Below are 17,806 nucleotides of genomic sequence, written 5' to 3' on the forward strand. Positions count from 1 at the left end.
AGTCTACAATCCCAACACTCAAGAGATGGAGGCAGAAAGATTAGGAATTCCAGGTCATCTTTGGCTACATAGTTAGAGACCAGCCTGAACTACATGAGATCCTGCTGTATCCATCAAAAAGGTTTTATTAGGGTTGGTTTTCTCCATCTCTTAGGAATTTCTTCTGGTCAGTGCTAAACAGGTGTAGGTTTGGGTAAGCAACTGGTTAGGGCTGTTTAAGGACATTGTGAGTCTCCTTACACCCTTCTCAGTCCCTTAGAATGGCTATTGAAAACTCAGAAAACAGCAAATATTAATAAGGATGTGGAGGAACTGGAACCCTGGGCCCTGCCGGTAGGGATGTAAAATTCCATTCTGAAAGTGCAGAGGAGCCTGCAAAAGTTAAATATAGCTTGGCCACATGGCTCTGCAATTCCTCTTCCCGTGCACACCAGGAGAACCCAAAGCCAGGCTGGGGGACACAGGCACATGTTCAGAGCAGTACTGCTAACAAAAGCTGGAAAGAGGGCGCTGGTGTGTGTCTACTCACGGGTGACAGAAATACCACGATCCAGACCGACAGTGGAACACTCTTTGGGGTCACGACGGGATTCTGACACCATTACAACATGTATGAACCTAGGTGACACATCCAGTCACAGAGTGACACATTCCACATAGATGAGGTAAGAGTCAAATCCATAGAGAATGAAACTAAAGTGTAAGTGATGAATGTTGGTGTTTAATGAAGACGGTCTGGTTTGGAAGCGTGGAATGTTCTGGAGATGGATGGTGACAATGGCTTTACAACAAGGTGGATATGATTAATGCCACTGGATGAAACATTTAAAATGTTTGAGAGTCGGGCCTGGTGAGATGGTTCAGTGGTTCAGTGTATTTATTGCTCTTGCAGCGGACATGGGTTTGGTTCCAGAACCCACATGGCAGCCACAGCCATCTGTAACTCCAGTTCTAGGGGATCGATCTGATGCTTCTTTTGGCCTCATGGCTGCACACACAGACATACATACAGGCACACACACACACAAATAAATATTTTTAAATGACTAAAAGGTATGTGGGTGTTTTCCACAACAGAGAAGACAGAACACTTTTTTGTTGTAGGATATTTAGTCACACTATGAAGCCCGAGATTGCATTAATTAAATAAAATCAACCCTGGGTCAAGAGGTGGAGCCAGCAACTAGTTGGCAGGAAGTAGCCACAGAGAGTAAGAGGGAGTCAGGAAAACATAGAGAAATGCACAGGAAGTAGTAGGGAGGGGCTTTGAGTTTGGTGGCCTTTTTGATTTGGGACGATGGAAGAGAAGCTCTGTTTTTTGGGACATTGACTAAGTAGAAGGTCAGCTGGTTGCTCCTTGGCCTCTCTGAGCTAGCAGGTTTTCACCCTAGCACCCGACTCTTGAGTCTTTATTGTTAAAATTGTATGATTGAGATTTAGTTTAAAAACGACACATTTTTTTTTTTAAATGTATCTTTAAACTGACTCTTCGGCTTCGGTGGTCAGTTTGTACACAGCTCTGTGGGACTTAAAGGACACACTCTTGGGCACCAGTCTTTCTAGGATTTATCTTTATCTTTCAGTCGGGCATGAAACACATGTAGAGGACTTATTGCGTGCCGTACTCACATAGTTTGGCTCTCTTGGCAGCCCCTCCTTCAGCACTGATCTGGGCAGAAGGTGGGGAGATAAGAGAAGTAAGAGAGGTCTGGTGAATGTCCTCAGGGTCTCACCTCGCCCACAGGAGGTGGAGCACAGCCCCACCAGAGGCGTCCACACATGTGCAGCCTGAGCCTCTGGCTGGTTGCTGCCCGCAGGGGTTGGAGCCTCCTCTCCCAGAGCCGTGGTGTCCAGCTGAAAAGAGCAATGAGCAGGTGAGTCTGGCATTCTCGCTTCTGCCTCTGAGCTCTCAGCCGCCTGCTCCTCTCCTTTACAGGAGGGGAGAGGGAATATTCCAGACACCCCAGGGCTGCCTCCTTCCTGTTCTCTAAGGAGGCCAGTGTCCTGCCCCTTGCAAGGCGAGGCCCTCGGCATGCGCCTCACTTTGGCCTGTGCAGGCTCCTTATCATTCCAAGTATTCTCTGTGGGAGGGGGCTGGAAGCTAAGGAGCAGGAGTGGATTTGCAAGCATGCTTGGCTCTGCAGTCCCTAGCCCATAAGAATCCAGGGCCTTCCAGCCTGAGAGCAACACCATCAGCCCGAGGGCCCTGGGGAATGGGCAAAAGATGGAAGAATTACTCTCATGGCAGCTGGGAGAACTCTTCCGTTGCTGAGCTTGGTGGCACAGGCCTGTGATCACTACAACTTGGGAGGCCTGGGCAGGAGGATTGAAAGTTCAGTGGTTACCTGGGCTAGAGACAGAGTTCAAGGCCAACTTCAGAAATTTAGTGAGACACTCTCAAAAATTTAAATATATGAAGAAAAGGACCAGGGGTAGCTCTGTGGTAGAATGCTTGCCTAGCATGCTGAAGGCCCTGGATTTGGTTCAAAATGATCCCCACTCAGCTGCTTCTAGCAGGCTCTATTTTCTCTCAGCCTGGCTTGCCCCTTTCAGAGGCACTCTAAGTGTATCCTCTGATGGGGTGTTCCTCAAACAGCACCCTGAGAAGAATGGAGTCCTCATTCTGGCCTACAGGAAGATTACAACTTATATTTTTCATTCTCCCAGCTAAGAAAGGACCCGGGAGTCCCAGCCACCCTTCTTCCCCATCCACTCACCTGACCCCAGCCTGGAGAACACGTGGTCCTGAAACAGGGCTCCAGCGTCGGTGGCATCTCATCTGTGAGGCAGGGAGCTGCAGTTGCTGGGTTCTCCAGGTCACTCACTCTGGGCACACATGTCACATTCCCTGAGGCCAGGTCTTCACAGGTGGACACGCAAGGGCCAGGGTGTGAAACCTCCGGTCTGAAGATAACATGGCGCTGTCATCAGGCCATGCCTCTGCTGGCTAGTGGGAGGTGCGGCCTAACTCCTGAGGGGGGTGGGGGTGGTTGTCTAGGGTCCCAATACATAGACCCCATTAAAAAGCAAAGCTCAGGGGCTTTCTCTGAAGCACCGGTTCATCACACCTCAGGTTTCCCTCAACAAGAACTCTGTGTTGGGATGGTGAGATGGCTCAGCGGGCAAAGGTATCTGGCTCCAGCCCTGGCAGCCTGATCCCAGGGTCCCATCGGGTAGAAGGAGAAAACTGACTGCTACAAGTTGTCCTCTGACCTCCATGTCCTTCTTGCACCATGGCTCACTCACACATGCACGCGCACGCGCACACACACACACACACACACACACACACACAGCTGTAATTTAAAGATAAAAAATAACTTAATGCATGCCAACCACACACTCCACCTGTGGCTGGGGATGGGAAGGCAGAGTCCTACTCAACTGCCTTGCATAGGCAACAGTAATCCCCTCCACAACCCACCAACAACACGCTTCATGCCTAGTTACAGAGGATGAGAAACAAACAGGTGCCCTGTGCATTCACAGTACCAGTTGAAGGGTGACAAATGGTTCACTGTATGCCACCCATGCATGGTGGCTGCCTAGAGCACCATGGTGTCAAGCTGGATCATACCTCCGTGGGTGTGGTGGTTTGAATAGGAGTGGCCTCCATAGACTCATGTGTTTAAATATATGGTCCATAGGGAGTGGCACTATTAGGAGGTGTGGCCTTGTTGGAGGAAGTATGTCACTGTGGAGGTGACCTTTGAAGTATCCTATGCTCAAGCTACACCCAGTGCCACAGTTCACTTCCTGTTGATTGTAGATCAAGATGTAGAACTTGATCCTGATCCTGATGACACATTTCCTCTGGTCTGGTCCAGGCCCTGTGTATTCAAGCCACTGTTCTGAGACCAGCCTTGGAGACCTCTCCTAACATACTTTTGAACCTGAGGCCAGGTATTTTATAGTGATGGCTGAGGGCCTCCATCTCCAGCACCGTGTCTACCTGCATGCTGCCATGCTTCCCTTCATTATGATAATGGACTAAACCTCTGAAACTGTAAGCCAACCCCAATTGCTGTGGGATGGTCTTTCTGTATGCTATGAATATGTGTTGCTACCATTGGTTAATAAAGAAGCTGCCTTGGCCTATGGCAAGACAGGTTATAGCCAGGCAGGAAATCCAAGCCAAGATACAGGGAGAAGAAAGGCAGAGTCTGGGGAGATGCTGCAGGTGCCTCCAGAGAAGCAAGATGTAATGAATGAGGTAAAGCCATGAGACATGTGGTGATGTATAGATTAATAGAAATGTCTTAATTTAAGAAGAGTGAGCTAGTTAGTAATAAGCCTGGGCCATAGACCAAACCATTTGTAATTAATATTAAACCTCTGAGTGATTATTTTATAAAAACGGCAGCTTCCCCCGGTGGGACCGGGCGAGACCAATAAACTTCAGTATATACCCAATTAAATAGTTTTCTTTATAAGAATTGCTGTGGTCATGGTGTCTCTTCACAGCAAGAAAACCCGAAGAGAGCAGGTAAGAGAAGGATTGAAATGTTGGCCATGTGTGAGAGAAGAGGAAGGAGCCAGAGCCATAGGTGGACCACCAATAATCTAGGGCTCTCCCACTGGACAGACAGCAAGCCTGAATTCAGAAAAGGAGTCATCCAGCCTGTTGGTGACAGGCAGACCAATAAGCCGGGATCAGTTTGGACATGGAGGATATAAGACAGCTACATGGTCACTGAAGGAGAGAAGGCAGTGATGATTGGTGATACAAGCTTTACGTTCACAGTGTCATGCCATCATCACAGCCCTCATCCCCACATCACCCACGTGTTAGAAATAGATGAGCAGCCCAGCACCTCTTAAATAGTGAGGAAGCTGATGTTCACAAGACCAGGCACCACCATCTGTGTGACGAGAGCCCTCAGGAAGAGAGGACCCTCCACAAGGGTGGATCTCAGTGAAGGGACAAACCCTGCCAAGGAGCCTGCTGCACCAGCTTCAATATGCTCACCTGGTGGGGCAGGGCTGGGAGTTGCAATTTTCCACTTCTGCTGCTGGCTGCTGGGCTACCGCTTTGCACCGGGCTGGTGGCAGAGTCCTTAAGAAACCATCTTGGGCCTCCACACAGCGCACCAACCGCTCCCGAAGACCCCCACCACAGGACACGCTACATGGGCTGAAGTCTCCAGTTGTCCAGCTAAGGAAGAAAAGGACAGAACATCAGGCCTGGGGCCAGGTCTCCTAGTTGCCTCAGGGGCATGGGATGGAAGGCAAGCAGGTCTATCTCGCTGATCCTGATGACACATTTCCTCTGGTCTGGTCCAGGCCCTGTATATCCAAGCCACTTTTCTGAGACCAGCCTTGGAGACCTCTCCTAACATACTGTTGAACCTGAGGCCAGGTATTTTATAGTGATGGCTGAGGGCCTCCATAGTCCCATACTCAGCAAGATAGCCTTGTCCTAACACAATTCTGTTACCAGTTAGCAGAAGCCAGTAAAGGTCAGGTGCTGGCCCTACCAGCGTTCTCTTTGGTAGGGTGGTCACCACCATCTTGCACTGAGAACCTGAGCTCAGAGAGGCCTCAGGACATCCAGACAAGGTGGCAGCAGATGTGACCAGACTGTCTCTGTGACTGTGTGTACTCAAGTCTTGGTGTCCTCACTCACAGAATGGGGATACCAACAGAGCCCAGCCCACAGAGTTGTAGCTAAAACTGAAAAAACAACACGTAGAGATGCTTTCCAGTCTGCTCAGGTCACAAGAGTCATCACAAACCAGGTGGCTGGCCAGCTTGGTACTTACTATGGAGGGCAGGGGGCAGGGACACAGGGCTCTTGCCATGCAGGTGGCTGTGGGCTCCCTTGGCACAGGGCACTATTCACCCCCTTTTGAACTTGATCTTGGCAGCTGTAGGTCACCCAGCGCAGCCCTGGAAGGGCAGATCAAAGACTCAACCACCTCCACATGAGGGCCAGCAGAGCTTTAGGCAAACCTTGCCCCGGGCCTCACCTGCCCCACAGCTCACTGAGCAGGGTCCATGTATAGCAGTCCATACCCAAACGGCTTCCTGCTTCCGTTGAAAGTAGGTAAAGGTGATGTCTGGGTGTGTGAGATCCCCATATTCCTCTCTATATCGTCTGTACACCTACATCAGGACAGATGAGAGCTCAGGCCCTGAACAGGCACGCCCTGAGATCTCTGCCACACCCACCTGTCCCAGAAGCATTCCAGCACTTCATTTCTCCATTTCCCATGTTCCCAGACTCCAGCAGGCAGACAGAACTTGAGTGTCAAGGAGCTTTGAGTAATGTGGAGCAGAACAGGTATGTACCAAAGAGGTAGTAGGTGTGGGTAGGGTATTACGGGAATGTTAATGAGGTGGGGGCAGTCTCAGCCAAGGAGGTCAGGAGTGGTGTCAGGGCAGAGAGCGACTCAGCAGAAGGGGTCCAGGCCAGGGTGGAAGGTGAAGGCTCAGCCCATTTTAGCTTTGGTCCACTCTTGCATGCCTGTCTTAGCAGAGCACACAGGGAACACACACAGGTGAGGCACTTCTTTGAGGACATCTCTACATGAAACCTTTCAGGGCCTCGTGTGCTTCTGCCTCCCAAAGAAGAAGCAAGAGCCATCCTCCATCCCAAGAAGGGCCCCACATGCCAGCTGGGACAGGGACTCCTTGCTTGGTCTACTCCTCATTTCAGAGGACTGCCCATGGCCCATCCTGCAGCTTTACCACATTTTTCTGGTTGGAGTGCAGTCCCTGATTCCAGCATAAAGTCTATCTTCTTTGATTCTCAGACCTCTGTGGCCTTCTGCATGCCCTGGATACAGGCACATTTTATACTGATTTGCAATACACTAATCCTGTGAGTGATTCCTGCTGCATTTCACCTTACATAGAGCCCCACTTGTAGTAGGTCCCCAAATAACTACTGCAAGGATTGGTGAGTAAGTGGAAGAATTACAGACAAATAAGCAGATATTCAGAACCACCACTGAAGGCCTGCTGACTACCCACCCTGTACCCCCCTAGCCTGGCTGATTGGTGACCTGGATCTCCATGTCGTCCCGGACAGGTCCCCGGATGTGAATCTCTTCTAAGTGGGGCAGCCGGTCCTCAGTGAGAGTCACTCTGTACTCCACACGGCAGTCCTCCAGAAGGGAAGGGTATATGATGCTAGGTGAGATGCTGGTCTTCCCTGCCACAATGTAGTGCCCCTGGGTCCTCACCGCTTTGAGAACAGGGCCATCAGCACTGTGGAGTAGTCACCATCCCTCCTCACAGGCCAGCATTCTCTTTAGTGGGATAGGGCCACTCTTGAAAGGACAGGGTTCAAGATGGTAGCAAGACAAGGGGCAGGAGCATCTCTGCCCACAGGGTCTAATCCCCAAACCACAGCTTCAGCTCCTTCCAAGGTTCCAAACCTGCCCCTAAGGAACTGGCCCTTCTGGTGTCTCAGTCAGATGGCATCTTCATTAACCAAACCCCTCCACAGGAATGCACACCTCTGGCACATGCAACCCACCCAGGAGGCTTTTCCACAGTGGTTGCTCTATGCCTTTTTCTGGTAGCTAGTGAGGGTCGTGACCTCTGCCTTCACTGAGCATGCTCACATAAGGGTTCAGGCTCTAGGACCCAGGATTAAAATCCCTTCCATGGGGTCTAAGGTCAGAAGCTAGCCTCTGAGACAAAACAGAAGTCTCCTGGGACAGGATCTTCAAAAGGAGTCCTCTGGAAATTCTGACACTTAAAAGGTCAGATTCCTGGGATGGCCAACTTCTGGGAATATGTTATGCCCAGGTGCTGGAGAGTACCAGTTCCTGGGACCTGGAGCTGTCAAGCCTGGTCTCCTCTATGCTTAGCTTCCATATTCCTTTTCAGGCAGCTTTAACCTGCATCCTCCCACCCTTCACCCACCCTGAGATAAGCTTAGCTGTGAGTGCAGCAGCTCTCGACGGAGTCTGGGTGGTTGGGAGTCCCTTCCATCTTGCACTTGTATCAGGGGTGAAGGCATCTCAAAGACTAAGACATGGATAGCTAAGTGCAGGGAAGGGCCCTTCAGTCATCTCACCCAAGTGTGTGAAGAGAGGCCTGCGGTTCACGATGTGCACACTGGTCATGTTGGGAGTAACTGTCAGGAATGTGACATATTCTAGGAATAAGCAGAGCAAGAGGGCTGCTTGGACTTCATGGTCACCTATACCACTGCCAACGAAGACAATCCTAGCTGGACAGAGACATGAACAGTGTCATAGGGCTGGTTTCAGTGGCAATGAATCCACATCATGGCAAGAGGTCAACATCAGCCAGAGGACCATCTGAAGGGCCCTGCCAAGGCCAGGAGCATAGACCAGATCCAAGGTTCTTGGCTGCAGGCACAGCCAGAGAGGCAGGGCCCAAGTTCTCTGCTGATCTTGCAACTCAGTGCTGTCAATTGATTTTTTACTTTTTTAATCTCTCTCTCCCTCTCCCTCTCCCTCTCCCTCTCCCTCTCCCTCTCCCTCTCCCTCTCCCTCTCCCTCTCCCTCTCCCTCTCCCTCTCCCTCTCCCTCTCCCCCCCCCCTCTCTCTCTCCATCCCTTTTGTCCACTGTATCCTCCCTGCTGGGACTCCTGAGTGGGAAGGAAGAAGTGACTACTTGTTCTCTCTTGTTTTTTTTTTTTTCTTTTTCCCTCATCACAGCTGCAGTGAGGGAATTACTGGGGTGTTACAATCCTGTTTGCAGAGGCAATGTTGTTGGAGTTTGAGCCTGCCATGAGAAGACATCAGAGAAGGAAGAGTGAACTGAAATACTCAGGAAGGTACCCAGAGCTAAGCCAGCACGTGGGTGCTGTGGCCTGAGTAGCCCAGGTTAACACTTCGGAGGCCGGGTCCCTGCAGACTGCTGGGAATCCCACCCTCCGTGCAGGGCAGCCTACCTCTGGCTCTCCCAGCTGTGAAAGAGCCATTGTGTTTGCTGCACGTGCTGTTGTCTCCTCCGCACACCTGGCACGCATCCCAAACCTTCTGGGAGTCCATCTTGCCATCACAGCCAAAGGTCTGTGCAAAGGGGGAGGGTGTTTGGAAGGCCTGTGTTATTGGGGTGCTGTTTTCTCTGGTGCCACAGCCCTGCTGGCTGTGAGACTCTGAGATTGACATAACTCTGTAGCTTCCCTACAGCTCCTGGTATCTACATAGCAACTGCACCTAGGGAGCTCCCATGATGACTTGCTCAAGGTCACAGTTTGGCCTGTAATATAGGCTGACTCCAAGTTCCATCCTGTTCCCAACAATACTCCCCAGCAGACACAGGGCAGCTCCATTGCGCTAGCCTCCATAGACCAACCTCCCCCTTCCCCTTGCCCCAGAGCCTTCTATGGGGACAGGAAAGCCTTGACCACAAGGACAGAGGGGCATTTGGATTGTCCACATGCCTACCCTGCAGCTGCCCAACACACACAAGCTCAGGGTCCCATCCTCCCGAGGACCACTTGGCACACAGCGGGTCCCATCTAGGAAACTGTCTCCACGGCTCACAATGAAGCTCTCTCCGACAGCCCAGCACATGTGTCTGCACAGAGTGTCCCCTAGGAGGCAGAGTGACAAGGAAGTCTGGTGTTCAAAGGTGAACAAGGAGGTCAGTGAGGTAGGTAGGCAGTTCCTCTGGGACCTGCTACAGTAGCTCTGCCAGACAGGGTCTAAGTGGGCTTCCTCCCACCAGCCTCAGCTAACTACATGCTTTGCACGTGTAGCCAGGACCACTGTTCTACCTCCAAGGCCATATTATAGTCTGGTCTCATAACCATAGCTCCTAGATTATGAGCCAAGGATCACATTGGCATTGCCCCTGAAGCATCTCCCTGAATTCCTCTAATGAGCCCAGAAGAAGACACTTCTAAGATAGAATTTCACTGCTTATTATCTGGGGAGGCAGACCAAGCCAGAGAACAACACATGGCCTGTGGGATACCAGAGCACGAGTCAAGTCCTGCCTAACCAGCACTGGAGTGATGGAGGCTGGGGTGGTTAATGCTGATTCCAACTTGACAGGCTCTACAGTCACCACCTAGAAGATAAGCCTCTAGACATGCCATAAGAGGTGATCTGGATTAGGTTAGCTTCTGGTCCTACCTGTGAGGGACTCTCTTGATTAGATTAATTGAGGGGAGACCCATCCTAAAAATGGGCAGCATCATTTTACAAGCTGAGGTCCTGGACTACTAAATAAGGAGAAAGCAAGCTGAAAACAGAGCGCTCTCTCTCTCTCTCTCTCTCTCTCTCTCTCTCTCTCTCTCTCTCTCTCTCTCTCTCTCTCTGTGTGTGTGTGTGTGTGTGTGTGTGTGTGTGTGTGTGCCTGTCTCTGTCTGTCTGTCTGTCTCTTGTGTGTGTCTGCCTGCCTGTCTGTGTCTCTTTCTCTCTCACACACACACACATGTATGTCTCTGTCTCTCTGTTCTCTCTCTCTCTCTCTCTCTCTCTCTCTCTCTCTCTCTCTCTCTCTCTCTCTCTCTCTCTGTATGTGTCTGTCTGTCTCTGTCTCTGTCTCTCTCTGCTTCCTGTCAGGTGCAATATGGCCAACTGCCTCAATCTTCTGCTGATACAAGTTCCCTGCCACGATGGACTGTACCCTGGAACCGTGAGTCAGAATAAGCCCTTCCTTCTGGAAGTTGATTTTGTTGGGATAGTTTATCTTTTATCTCAGCAGCAGGACAAATAACTAAGACACTGGCCAACCCCAAGAGCTCTGCCTTGCCCCCTCAGGCCCCACAGCCCACCTTGGCTATACTGCACTGCGGCGTCCCAGTGGTAGAAGGAGGCACTGCCTTGGGAAAGGTGTAATGGCCGGCTGTCAGTCTGGGCACACTGCTCGGACATGAACTCCAGCTGAGTCTTCTCACAAGCCTGGCCGGAGGAGGCAGAGGACAGGTACAGGCAGGGTTCTTGCCAGTGGGAGACAGCATGCACCCTGCACGCAGGGTCAAGAGATGGGGATAACTTAGCCCGGGGTTGTGCCTTATCTCCGCTCAGCAGTCTGTGGCTGACCAGATCTGCCTCTCTTTGCCCATGGGAAAACTCCAGATAATCTGTAAAGGACACAGCAGCAGCAGGAAGAAAAAACAGGAAATAATGTGGCACTTGGGGCCTCTGGTTCCAAGTCCTGAACCTGAAGAAATGTGGTTGAGCTGTATATTCTGTTCACAGGTGCATGTAGGGCAGGAAATGAGGAACTGTGACCCTGAAATGCCACATTGCCTCACTGTGCTGGGAGGAAAGGACTGGAGTTGACCAGATAGCAAGAGTTGACAACCACAGCTCTCTCCTCTCAAGGTCTGCCAGGCCTTGGGTATTTAGCAGAAGGCAAGAAGAAGGACAGGGGTGTGTTACCACGTGTTGAATGCTCCGGCAGCCGGCAGCCATCTGATGCAGAGAATAGATTCTACCACCTCATGACAGCTAGAACAGCTAGACTGAAAACTCACGTGCAGGAGAGGACATGGAGACACGGGAACCCTCACACAGTGTTGGTAGGAATACAAAATGGCAAAAATGGCCCCAGTGTAAAGAGAAACAGTTTGTTAAGCTTAAAGCTAGGCGTGGTGGTGCACACCTTTAATCTCAGCACTTGGCATGCAGAGGCAGGTGGGTCTCTGTGAGTTCAAGTCCAGCCTGATCTGTAGTGAGTTCCAGAACAGCTAGGCTACATAGTTAAACCCAGTCTCAAAAAAAAACGGGGAGTGGCCTGGAACGATGTCTGCCTCGGTCTCCTGCTCAGCAGTTAGACACACTTTCTGTTCTTGTAGAGGACTCAAGTTTGGTTGCAGCCAGCACCCATGTCAGGTGATTTACCTGTCACTCCAGGGGATCCCACAGCCTGTTATGGCCTTCAAAGGTACTCACACACACACGTGAGTATACACACAGAGAGTCACGCACACATGACACTTGAAAGAGTTAACCATGGCTTTTTAAAAAGAGGAAAAAGTATAAGTTAAGCATAGCATTTCTACACAAGCAGCAACTCTATTTTCAGGCGTTACTGGGGTTTTCAAAACCCATGCCGATGCTCGGTGCCCCCATGAGGAAGGACCAGGAGGTGTGGCCTTGAGAGGTGTTGAGGGCTCAAGGCCTCTGCCTGAATAATTAGGGCTGGACTTTTATGAAAGGGCCGAGGGCTCTGTTGTAGGACTTCTGTCACTTTTGTCTCCTCTGGCGCATGAGACCATGTATTCCGAGCCTCTGGAGGACAGGGCAAGAAGGACCATCTGGGAAGTGGACACCAAGTCTGCCAGGACCTTATCTTGGACTTCCAGACTCCAGAATCATAAGAAATTAATTTCTGTTGTCGATAAGTTACTCTGCCTGTGGTGTTTTGTCACTGAAAACTCAAGCCAACTAAAGCCAACTCATTGACAGCAGCGGGGTTCGCTGAAAAGTAAAAATGACCCAGGCAACAGAAATGATGACAGAAAAACAGAGGCATTCTGGCCATATCATGGGCTGTTCTTCAGCCCCACAAAAGGAAGGGAAGTACTGACTCATGGTACACTGTGGACAACACTGAAAAATGTTATACTGTATCAAAGGAGCAGGCTCTTGCATGATGCTGCTGCCATGAGATGTTCGGAACAAGTCGTTGCCTAAGACAGAAAGCAGCTTGAGGCTGCTGGGGTGGGGAGGGGAGACTGCTTACTGGTGTGGGGTGTTCCCCTGGGGTGAAGTTTGGAACCAGATATAATCAGTGGTTACACAGCACTCCCAGGGTGCTCCGTGCCTCTGCACTGTGAACTTTGGAATGGCTGACTAAACAGGATGCATTTCACACCAGTGTCTGAAGGAAGCACTTCTCACTGTGTGCTCCTGGGGCCTCATTCCCAGAGTCAGTTCTCCCAGAGTCAGTTCTCATCACAGAGATGTCGTCTCAAAGGTGAATAGAGACTCTGGGAGGGAAGCAGGGACATGGGGGCTTTGCTAACCACCATTTCCTTCAAAGGGGAGGCATGAGCCCATCAAAAGGGAGGTCAGCCAATCTGGTGGCTAACTCTTATCCACCATCCCAGCTAGGAGGCTCGCCTACCTGCGTGTTGCACATCTTGGCCTGGAGGTCCTCGCCCACACATGTACGTCCCCCAAAGGCAGGCCTGGAAATGCCCACAAAACAAAAAGGGGTGAAAAGGGACCACTGTTGCAACCAGAGAATGGGGTGCAAACCACCCTCCCTACCGGGAAACCTTCTGTAGGTACCTGGGATTGTTGCACCACCGTCTCCTGGTAACCACCCCTCCTCCACAGGATCGGGAGCAAGGACTGTGGGGGCCCCAGCTAGACCAGTGTCCATGTACTGCCGCCACAGGGGTTAGCTCGGCTAGAGAGCAGCAGCGACCCTTGGAGCACCACTACAAAACAAGACAGCTTTGTCTCCCTCTCCCGCAGGGACCCAGCACACGGAGGATGTGGCCAGCCTACACAGGGACACTAACACCTGAGGGATCCTCCAGAACACAAAGTTCCCCATCACACACAGAGACTTCCAACACAGAGACCATGTCCCTCATTAGAACCTCTAAGAACACACGGGGATCTCACTGACAGGGAGCACCCCAACACAGAGACACCGCCCCCCAACCTCAGTAATAAGAGCTGCACACAGTGTCTTCCAATAGACATAGAGACCTCCCAAAGCATACAGAGACTTCATACACAGGTACCCTCCACAGAGGGACCTCCAACATTGGGCACACAGTCACACACCTCATTCTGTTTGGGAGTAAATGCTAAAGGGAAGACATCAGGCTTCCAACGGAGGAAGGGTCTGGATACCCAGTGAAGATGGAAAATTAACCCTAGGGAGATGGTACAGGCAATGAAGGCAAGGGCAGTCTGAGTGGGGATGCCTGTCGTCACTCAACAAACTCTTCTCTGTGTATGAGAGAGGGCTGGAGAATGGAATGGGTGAGGAGTGGTACAGTGCCCTGGAGTGAGAGCTCAGTACGACTCTACTCAGGAAAAGCATGGGGAGTGAAGAACAGAGGCTCTGGGTGATCTCTCCCCTCTCTCACCCTCACCACCGCCCCCAACACAGACTCTCTCTCTCTCCTCCTCCCTCCCTCCTCTCTCTTTCTCTCCCTTTCTTTCTCCCTCTTTCTCTAGCTCCATCCTTCCCGATGCTCTAACCTTCTCCACACCACATTCTGTCCCATCCAGGAGAGGAACAAGGAGGCGGCTGCAGCTGCTTTGGTCCAGGGGGTCCGTGTGGCAGGATAGAGCCTGGCATACATCCTAAGAGAGATGGACAGGTGGTCCACTGAGAGGCTGTCTGCTTAGTGTCCCTTCCAGACCAGCCAATACCCTGCTCTGACGAGTGGCCTGGCAGAACAAAACACAGCTGACTGATTTGTCCATCAGAAGCAAGGATGGATTTTGCCAGGGCCTGTCATCATGCTTCTAGGAGCCATGAAAATGTCTTAATATTTAAAACTAGAAGAGAAAAATAAACTTTTAAATAAAAAATAAGCATTCTGGAGTTGGAGAGATGGCTCAGTGGTTAAGAGCATTGGCTGCTCTTCCAGAGGATCCTGGTTCAGTTTTCAGCACCCACATGGCTGTTCACAGCTGTCTGTAACTCCAGTTCCAGGGGATCTGACACCCTCATACAGACATACATGCAAGCAAAACACCAGTGCACATAAAATAAAAATAAATTATTTTTAAAAAGAAAAGAAAAATAGGCATTCTAACACAAATCAATAAACATAATAACTCAAAGATTTTGCACTTTATAAAAATACTAAACATAACTTTTAAAATGTAAAGTCTGTAGCCCAGGATATCCTTGAAGTCCCTATATAGCCAGGGATGGCCTTGACTTCTGATTCTCCTGCCTTTATCTCCAGAGTGCTGGGATTACAAGTATGTGCCACCATATCCAGTTTGTGTGGTTGAGGACCAAATTTGGAGTTTTGATATGCCAGTGGAGCAAGCACTTTACCTACTAAACTGCATCCTCAGGCCCTAAACATGATTCTTAATGCTTTTGTGGAGGGAGGGAGGGAGGGAAGGAGGGAGGGAGGGAGGGAGGGAGGGAGGGAAGGAAGGAAGGAGGGAGGGAGAGAGGGAGGGAGGGAGGGAGGAAAAGGCTCACCTGGACAAAGAGGGGAGGTCCTACACCTCCTAGGGAGGAAATCTGGCTTGGGGGACCCTGGCCTTTCCATTTACCACCTCTTGTGAACCAAACTGCTACTCTGTATGGAGCCTGGAGGCCTCTATGCTGAGCCCACCCTGTAGGTTAGATGCCTCTGTGCCAGGTACCACTACATAATCTGTAAGGCAAAGTCAAACAAAACTGTGGGGACTTTAGTTTAAAAATGTTTAATACTTCCAAGAGGTGGGTGAGAGAAATGGATAAAAGTGATTATGACTCAAACCTAATGACCTGAGTTTAATCCCCATAACCCATGATGAAAGGAAAGAGTCCACCCCACACAGATGTCCTCTCATCTTCACTAGTGTACTGTGGCACACTCACACACATGCATGTGTGCACATTTCTTATTTAACAATAAACTAAACACAAGCATTAAGACAAGATCAGGCACATAGCTGGTGGTTGTAAACTGTGAGTTAAACCAAGTGAGCCCTGGTGTGGTTCTCAGTTGTGCCTGGCATCCAGCAGGTGGGGCCATTGTACCAGAGGGAACTGAGTAAGGTAGCGTGAGGCTGGGTGTTGGTAAAAGGTGGACTCACCAGACCCTCCCTGGAGAAGGTGCAGGCGACAGCCCCAGAGCCAAAAGCCACACGGCACTGTTCATCTGCACTGTAGTAGAGGCCAGGCTGCACCACCAGCTGGGGCCATGAAAGTCCTGCTTGTAGCCCAGGCGGGTCCCAGAAGCAGTGCATTTGCCCTGTGCTGTGACAGATCAGGCAGGGCTCAAGACCTGAGTGGATACCAGTGGGGTCAGGGTGAAGGAGTAGATGTGGGGCTGGAGACTGTTAGCTGGGTAGAGGCCCAACAGAGATGGGCGTAGAATGGAGCAGGCTGAAAGAGAGATGGAGAAGGCCATGGACCAATGGACAGGAAATGGCCTGGCATGGAACGCTGGGAGTAGGAGGTAGGGGAAGCAGAGAACAGGGGCAATTGAGGGATGGGCCCAGGAGTGGGATGGAATAGAGGAGTGGGTTCAGGGAAGTGGAAAAGAATGATGGAGATGGGATGAGAGTGGATGGAGGAATCGATTGGGGAGTAGAGTGGGCTCTGGGACAGGAAGTAATGGCAGCAGAATGGGATGGGGTAAAGGCTGCTGGGCAGGATGAGTGACAGCCAACCCTGTCTAGGTGGAGGCTGTACCTGAGCAGGTGCTGCAGCTGCCTTTGGCTGCAGGTGGACCACTCCAGGGCCCCTCCAGTAGGCACTGCACCATCAGACGCCATCACATGGCCACTGGCCTCACAGGTGCTGCCGCTACCTGGAGTACCATCATGGTCCAGGCCAAAGCTGTGGGGAGAAGAAACTCAGAGTGGCCATCTGGAGCTGGGACTGGGCCACCTTTGTGTCCCCTGGACCTGCTACTAGCTAAGCCAGCCCAACAGGCATCCTGGAGGCCCTGCCTCAGTTTCCCACCTATATGAGGAGGGGAGGAGAGCTGGTTCAGCAGGGTGAACCTTTGGCTAAAAAGCTTTGATGATAGACTAAGTGATCTAATCAATAGTTACAAGTCTGGGATGTAGAAGTGGGAACTGGGTGCCAGGTAGAGGCCTGAGGGCCAGCAGATTACTCTTCTGATGGCTGATGGCCTGGGTGTGTTCAGCTTTGGGAAATCTATACACACTGCAGCTGTCTGTGGTTAAGAAGCCCAGAAGCTGTGGCTGTTTTCCTTTCTGTTCCTAGGTAGTGGGTTTTTTTTTTTTTTTTTCAGGCAAGGCCTGAATATCCTCACACTTCAAGCAGAGCAGACCCCAGGAGCCTAAGAGGCTAGGGATGGGGCAGTGCAGGAGCTGCTGGGGTCAGATCCTCTGGGAGATCTGGAGAGCCCCTGGGAGCCTACACCACTTCAGAGAGCTGCTGGGCTGTCAGGAGGGAAACTCATTTTTTCACTCTGCAAATTTCCAAATCATTTGATATGTTTACAACAAGTGGATTTTATTTGCCTAACTTAAAAAAAAATCCTAAAAATCAAAGAGAAAAAAAAACATGTCTCTCTAGACAAAATGATAGTACACAGGAATAAAGATCTGCCCGCAAGAATACACAATGCACACAGCAGCAAGGACTCAGAAACACCCTAACTGTCCAACCAGAGGAGATCAAGTTGTGATATGCACAAAACAAAAACAAAAACAAAAGAGATCTGTGAGCTGAGAAACATTTGAGATATACAGTTATATTAAAAGGCAAGAGTTATGTGGCCTGGTGACACATACCTGTAATCCCACCCAGCATATTGACAGATGGCCAAGCAGCCATGTGAAACCACAATAGAATCAAAATAACAATGTATGCCACAAGCCTGGTGTGTGCGTATTAATGACCAAAATTAAATATAAATCTGAAAAGACATTTCCATAAGTGGTGTGTGGTAGTTTAAAGGAGAAAGCCCATCTCTCCGCCCCCCCAATATATTTGCATGTTTAATCCCTAGCTGGTGAACTAAAAGGAGGTATGGCCTCTTTAAAGTAGGTGTGTCCTTGGAGGAAGTGTGTGTCTGGAGGTGGACTTCGAGGTTCCACAAGTCCATGCCAGGCCCAGTGTCTCCCTCTCTCTGCTTGTCTGCCTGTGGATCAGGATGTAAATCTCTCAGCTACTGCTCTAGCACCATGCCTGTCTGTGTGGGACCATGCTCCCTGCATGGACTAACGATCATGGACTAACCAACCCT

At 50.6% G+C, this 17,806-nt stretch overlaps 1 protein-coding gene across 3 annotated transcripts in view; it reads right to left on the reverse strand.

Annotated features, from left to right (window-relative positions):
* Positions 1–17,806, reverse strand: part of Adamts13 (ADAM metallopeptidase with thrombospondin type 1 motif 13) — a 32,387-nt gene that overhangs the window by 8,096 nt on the left and 6,485 nt on the right. For all 3 annotated transcript variants that reach the window (XM_042275072.2, XM_015986629.3, XM_042275073.2), the window contains exons 7-21: positions 16,279–16,425; positions 15,678–15,840; positions 14,109–14,213; positions 13,179–13,330; positions 13,012–13,075; positions 10,712–10,838; positions 9,375–9,523; positions 8,876–8,996; positions 8,030–8,110; positions 7,008–7,189; positions 5,970–6,105; positions 5,763–5,889; positions 4,970–5,155; positions 2,718–2,904; positions 1,734–1,854 (exon numbers count right to left, since the gene is read on the reverse strand). In XM_042275072.2, the coding sequence (XP_042131006.1) occupies positions 1,734–1,854; positions 2,718–2,904; positions 4,970–5,155; positions 5,763–5,889; positions 5,970–6,105; positions 7,008–7,189; positions 8,030–8,110; positions 8,876–8,996; positions 9,375–9,523; positions 10,712–10,838; positions 13,012–13,075; positions 13,179–13,330; positions 14,109–14,213; positions 15,678–15,840; positions 16,279–16,425 (2,048 nt within the window). The remainder of the gene's footprint in view (positions 1–1,733; positions 1,855–2,717; positions 2,905–4,969; positions 5,156–5,762; positions 5,890–5,969; positions 6,106–7,007; positions 7,190–8,029; positions 8,111–8,875; positions 8,997–9,374; positions 9,524–10,711; positions 10,839–13,011; positions 13,076–13,178; positions 13,331–14,108; positions 14,214–15,677; positions 15,841–16,278; positions 16,426–17,806) is intronic.

The sequence above is a fragment of the Peromyscus maniculatus genome, chromosome 4, assembly GCF_049852395.1.
Source record: "Peromyscus maniculatus bairdii isolate BWxNUB_F1_BW_parent chromosome 4, HU_Pman_BW_mat_3.1, whole genome shotgun sequence".
NCBI lineage: Eukaryota > Metazoa > Chordata > Mammalia > Rodentia > Cricetidae > Peromyscus > Peromyscus maniculatus.